Source organism: Helicoverpa armigera, chromosome 6 (genome assembly GCF_030705265.1).
Source record: "Helicoverpa armigera isolate CAAS_96S chromosome 6, ASM3070526v1, whole genome shotgun sequence".
NCBI lineage: Eukaryota > Metazoa > Arthropoda > Insecta > Lepidoptera > Noctuidae > Helicoverpa > Helicoverpa armigera.
In genome coordinates this window covers 13,410,224-13,416,038 of record NC_087125.1, presented here as the reverse complement: position 1 = coordinate 13,416,038, position 5,815 = coordinate 13,410,224, and the positions used below count along the sequence as shown (strand labels likewise).

At 35.9% G+C, this 5,815-nt stretch overlaps 2 protein-coding genes across 2 annotated transcripts; both read right to left on the bottom strand.

Moving 5' to 3' along the window:
* LOC135117003 (E3 ubiquitin-protein ligase PPP1R11) lies at positions 1 to 5,513 on the bottom strand. The gene is made up of 4 exons (XM_064035213.1): positions 5,289 to 5,513; positions 1,402 to 1,522; positions 702 to 883; positions 1 to 374 (listed from the first exon to the last, which is right to left on the bottom strand). The coding sequence occupies exons 1-4, from the start codon at positions 5,373 to 5,375 to the stop codon at positions 144 to 146; spliced, it is 621 nt and encodes a 206-aa protein (XP_063891283.1). The 5' UTR covers positions 5,376 to 5,513; the 3' UTR covers positions 1 to 143.
* Positions 2,409 to 5,282, bottom strand: LOC110380602 (succinate--hydroxymethylglutarate CoA-transferase). Its single transcript, XM_064035212.1, is given in 5 exon segments — positions 2,409 to 3,026; positions 3,028 to 3,079; positions 3,082 to 3,197; positions 4,017 to 4,191; positions 4,865 to 5,282. Coding segments are annotated over 5 exon segments (1,239 nt in total). The 5' UTR covers positions 5,178 to 5,282; the 3' UTR covers positions 2,409 to 2,443.
* Positions 5,514 to 5,815: the final 302 nt, after the last annotated feature.

Here is a 5,815-nt window from a genome sequence, read left to right as displayed (position 1 = left end):
AGTTTTTTTTAATGGAAAATCTTACGGGTACGACTAAGAATTCCTTTGCTGTGACGATTTCAAATGGTTTGGTTATCGTTATAGTTAAATAGTAAATGTATTTCGATACCTTTAATATTAACGATAAAACATGTAAACCGACTTCATAGAACAATAATATTGTTATTAATATGCGAGTTAGTCATCCTTCTTGTCGGGCGGCGCAGGCGCAGGGGTGGGCGTGGCCTCGCTCGGCTGGGGCGTGGCTTTTGGTGCTTCTTCGGTTGGCTTGGGCGTGGTTGTAGGAGCTTGGGGCGTGGTTTCAGCAGATTGGGGCGTGTCTTCACTGGTTGGAGAGTGATTGTGGCTGTAGGCTCAGGCGTTACAGTTTCTTGCTGAAAGATGAAGATTATTTTAACTAACTTCAAATGGAGAAAGTGCTTTTTTGAATTTAACGTTTGTAACAGTAAAATTATACACATGATGAGTCCTTGGCAGGATGGAAGAAACTAATCATCCTCCTGCCTTTATCCATTTTTTTTTATTTGGGGTCGTAACTTATCAAAACATAAAATCATTTATATATTTTTTTTCGAGTTTTAACCGCCGGCAGAGAAAAAATCTATACTAACTAACATACTAAAGACGAAACATTCGTTTGTACGGACCTCAAAAAGTTTTTGACCAGCCAGAGACCTTAAATAATGGGATACTTTACATACCTCGGCAATAGTGATAGTAACAGTGGCTGCTTCAGCGCTGTGATGGGGGCAGTCGTGATCATGATGATGATAACGTTTCCCTCGCTTCTTCTCCACGTGCCCCGAGCAGTTCTCCAGTTCATCATCACTGTCTTCGGAGTCAGATTCTCCGAACTTCTTCGGTTTCTCGTAAATGCAGCAGCCTGTATACAGAGGTTTTAGTAAATTCAAAGAAAAAATGTGCACATGTGTTTATTATATATTATTATATATATAATCTTTATTTATCAGACAATACACAGTCCATTTTGTTAGTAAAAACACAACTTAAAATTATTGTTAGTAGTTAAACATAATTACACAAATTTACCCTCACGCTATCCTCACTACCAACTTCACAAAATGCCTAAAGATAGGAGAGTACAGATTCTCCGCCACTGTTTTTAGGATTCTGTTTAGAGACGCACATTATTTAATGTCTTAATGTAGGTATTAATACCTATTAGTATAGAGAAACCATTCTATAGTCACTTTTAGGAAGCTACGGGTGACATGAGCTATATTTTATCCGGGTACGGAAACTAGAGTAGGTTCCAACGCAGACTAAAGCGCAGATAAGTAGTTTTAAAAATATAAAAGACATTCGCTAAAGTAGTTAAGACTAGGTATCTAGGTATTTTTAAAAATATTTTTTGGTCTGTTAAGAAATATAATATCTTACATTTCGACTTCTTCTTATTCATGTGTTCATTGTCGACGGTGTCTTCTGTCCAGACTACCTTCTTGCGCGTCTCGGGTCGCGTCGGCCTCAGAGTTATCACTGCCACCCGTTCTACTGGCTCCTAGAACATAAATATACTTGTGTTAGAACATTTAGGAACGTTCTAGAAATCAGAAATGCAAATGAATATAATTAAAAAAAGTGGACCCACCCACGTTTTGCAGACAGGTGTCAAACTATTGAACATGAAAAATGCTAAACTTGCCTATAACTTCCGATCATAAGAAACTAGGATTAATTTTCCCTGTTAAAATGTTTTCCTCGGTAATGAACCAAAGAGCTGAACACTTTGACTATTGGTAGATATTGGTATGTCCGAAAACCAGTGATCAACTAACTATACTATTATTTATATAAATTCAACTGGATGTATAAAGCAATGTTAAATTCTATATAATAGGAAAATCATAGCTTCTGATAACTATTACGAAGCTAGCTATTAAAATGTTGGCAAATGAGATAAACTCTGCACTTAAGTCTTAATTATATGTAATTATTTACATCTTATCTTTTGTTATTTATTTATGGTAATGGCTTCGGCCACAGTAGCAGGTGGAAGTTATTAGTTAAATAAATTATACAAATAGATTATAGCTATATTCAGAAATAAAGTATAAATAAAGATATCATTTATAGTTTACAAGTTTAATAAAAGTATAAACACAAAATTGGTAATTTACAATATTTTCAAAATGCAAATTATATTTTTATCTTATTTTTACTTTGTATTTGTACTTAACTCTAAGACATTCCAAGACAAGCGGCAATAACACATTTGCACGTAGGTGTGAAATATAATTATCAGTATGTACAACAAATATAAAATATCCAATATGAACCACATAATACGTATAAATTCAACTTTTTATTTAAAAATTACGAACCAAAGCTACCAGTATAAAAAAATATATTTGTTATAACAGTTACAACTACAAATTATTAAAATGTATAAAATTATTCTACTGAACTACTTTATTCTCGACTAGCCCTTAATCTTTTCATCATGATAACCCAAAAAGTTTGACAATATATCCTTCGTATGTTCCCCAAGTTTCGGGGGCGCAGTCCTAGCATCATTGCCCCCCAAACCGTAAACAGTAGGGGGGCCCACCACCTTCACCATCCCAGCATCAGGATGGGGTAACTCCTTCACCAATTCTATGGCCTTAACATGATCATCTTCAAAGACATCCTTCATTTTATTAATAGGTCCATTAGGGAACGAAGCATTCTTAAACAAACCAGACCATTCCTTACTACTCTTAGTTCGAATAACCTCACTTATAATCTGAATAAGCTCATCTCTATTCTCCACTCTGTTCGAATTATCCTTAAACCTCTCATCAGTGATAAGTTCTTCCTTCCCTATAAGTCTGCAGAAGTCTGCAAATTGAGGGTTGGACCCTGTACCTATGACCATGTACCCGTCTTTGCTTTTGAAGGCCTGGTAGGGCACTAAGTTAGCATGAGCGGTACCCCACCGTTGGCCTTCGATACCACAGTTTAAATATATAGTTGCTATGTTGATCATGCTTGATATTTGAGTAGAAAGAAGGTTGCAGTCTCTTTTGTCCTTTGCCGGTCTTTTGGCGGAAGTATAGGGCCGTCATGATGGCTCGAAGGCATGGAGGCCGGTTGTGACGTCAGTGATGGCCACGCCTGCCTTGACGGGGTCACCGTTACGTTCTCCCGTGGTGTTGAGTAGACCGCCCATTGCAGCTGCGATTACGTCATACCTGAAATATTGTGGGATTTGTTAAATTAAATGTAAATTCTTTTTTTTGTATTGTGGGTTTGTATGATTTACAGAGAGTTATACCATTTAATGTTAGCAAAAACAGAGTCATTTTCAGTGATTAAATCGGTGCCTAAGTATATGGCAAGTTATGGTTTAAAGATTCCTTTGGTGATTGACAATTTGATTATCACAGTTATCATATTCTGTATCTTATTATCTTGCTTGTTTGTAAACATTCGAATTACGAAGTCTTACTCAAAAATAGTTTATCAGCAGTTTTTGTCACCTGATGAGATATCAACACCATTGGTGGGTAATGTGTTAACATTGTTTCTATTATCATATAGGTACTCATAGATATGTACAGTAAAGATTCAAGGTTTTCATTGAATCTTGAAAAAGATAGTGTTCAATTTTATATGTCAGGCTGGCAATACATGGACCTCTTGAAGCATTAAGGGGAGACAGCTTCAGGCTCTCGACAGCCCGAATCAGTTGCAACTGCTCGAGTAGTTAGTGTATGTGCTTCCATAGAACTCAGTAGTTCACTGTGCAGTCGACAGCTTGAAGCTGTCGCCCTGACTGCTTCAAGGTCTGTGTATCATTCTGTGCCTGCCTTAGAGTCGCATTTTCAAAGAATGTTCATATCATGAGCATGTTCTTAAAGGTTGGAATTTAATGCAATTGTTATTCTCAGCCAAAACAATAAAGAGGTGAAGGGTTATAGAGCATATTATGACTTCATTATGATCACAATACATGAGAGACAGTTTCAAAGAAAAATCCATCATTTATTGAAAGTTGGTTTAAAACTTACCCAGGTTTCTTAGCATAGGGTCCAGTAGACCCAAACCCTGTGATGGCACAGTAAATAAGTTTAGGGTTGATTGTACTAAGTTTGTCATAGCCAATTTCAAGTTTATCCAATTTGCGGGCACAAAGTTCGACTACCACATCACATTTTCTTGCCAAATCATACAGTACTGTTTTCCCTGTAATTGAATTTGAATATTATAATTATAAATGTTTATTTTAGTGGATTATATTATGTCTGTTCTTCAATTAATGGCTTAATGAAATGACATTGAAAGCACACAAATAAATACAGAATGAGTTTTATTCAGGGTCTATTTCCATTGGGAAGAAATGGAAATATTTTATGTGTGAGGGGCTGCTTCAACACCATACTAACAATATTTTGTGTTAAGCAGAGGTCCAAATTAGGTAGAGTTATTTATGTACTTGCATCGAAATGTTTATAGTAATGTGGACTTTCCTGGGATTTCAACCTCTGGTGATAAGTAATAAATGCATGATAAATATTAGATTTGAGAAAAACAAAAATATTGTCAATACCCAAAAGGTATGTAATTTAGCATAATAAAATTACCAGTAAAGTGTGAATAACTATAGATTGTTTTAGTTACTTTGGCAAAACCACCTTTATGCCTAATGAAACAGGACTTAATTTTGTTTAGAAGTGAATCACAAGTAAACAACAATGATAGGAATGACAGATTTATCTGTAATATTTATATACTGTTTAAGGATATACAAGACTTATATAAGAAACTTCTCCAATTGAATTTAATGATGGAATTGAAGGGATATAAATGTGATAAGTGACAGAATTTTAAACAGGAAGAATATTACTGAATAACTTACCTTCTTGTGACTTGAAATCAATGCAAATACTCTTTTTGTTTCTGTTCACTGATAGAAAGTAGTAAGAATCCTTATTTTCGCTGATGAACGGCGGTCCCCAACGACGTGCTTCGTCACCGTCTAAACTCTCCACTTTTATCACATTAGCTCCCAAATCCCCCAGCGTCATGGTACAAAACGGACCAGCAATCACTCGACTAAGGTCTAACACATTCAAGTCACTCAATAAACCCGATTTCGTGGAGTAATCACATTTCAAAACCTTTATTTGCGCTCGTAAAACGCCCAAGCCGAATTTTCTCATGTTTTCCATAGCGGCGGTAAAACAAGAATCGAAACGTATAAAATGATACAGATATCTGTATCGTGGTATTAAATGATCAAATAGAAAAGATAAGGAATGTTAAACAATGTTCGGGACTACCTCTTGTGTTTGTGGGGGCACGGTCGCCACCGCGGTGCTGGTTGTAGCCATGTCTTCAGGTCCTGCTAGACGTTGTCGCTCTCCCATCAAACAGCGTTTTAGTGGAGATATGTATTCACATTATACACTTAAACTAGAGGCTGTTGTCTGCTTAGAGACCTTAATAATTTAACACCTTTTCCGCAGTAATATCAACCTGTTCCCAACTTCACAGAACTGTCAATGTCATGGTGACATAACTTACAGATTGCTGTCAGTGTCATGTATGACGTTTCATGTTTTTATTTTTAAAAAGGCCGTGTTGGAAAGGCTTTACGCATCAAGTTTGTTTTACAAAACAAATGAACTTTACATATTATTTTTAAAGATACCATAAACTTACGACTTTCTCAATAATTTTCTAAAACACTGATACACTGACCCTGTTATTTAATTGATACTTCAAACTAAACGACCACATATTGCTAGACGATAACCACAGGCGCAGAAATCTTTTCATTTTTGCTTCCTTGACGATTTAGTTAAAT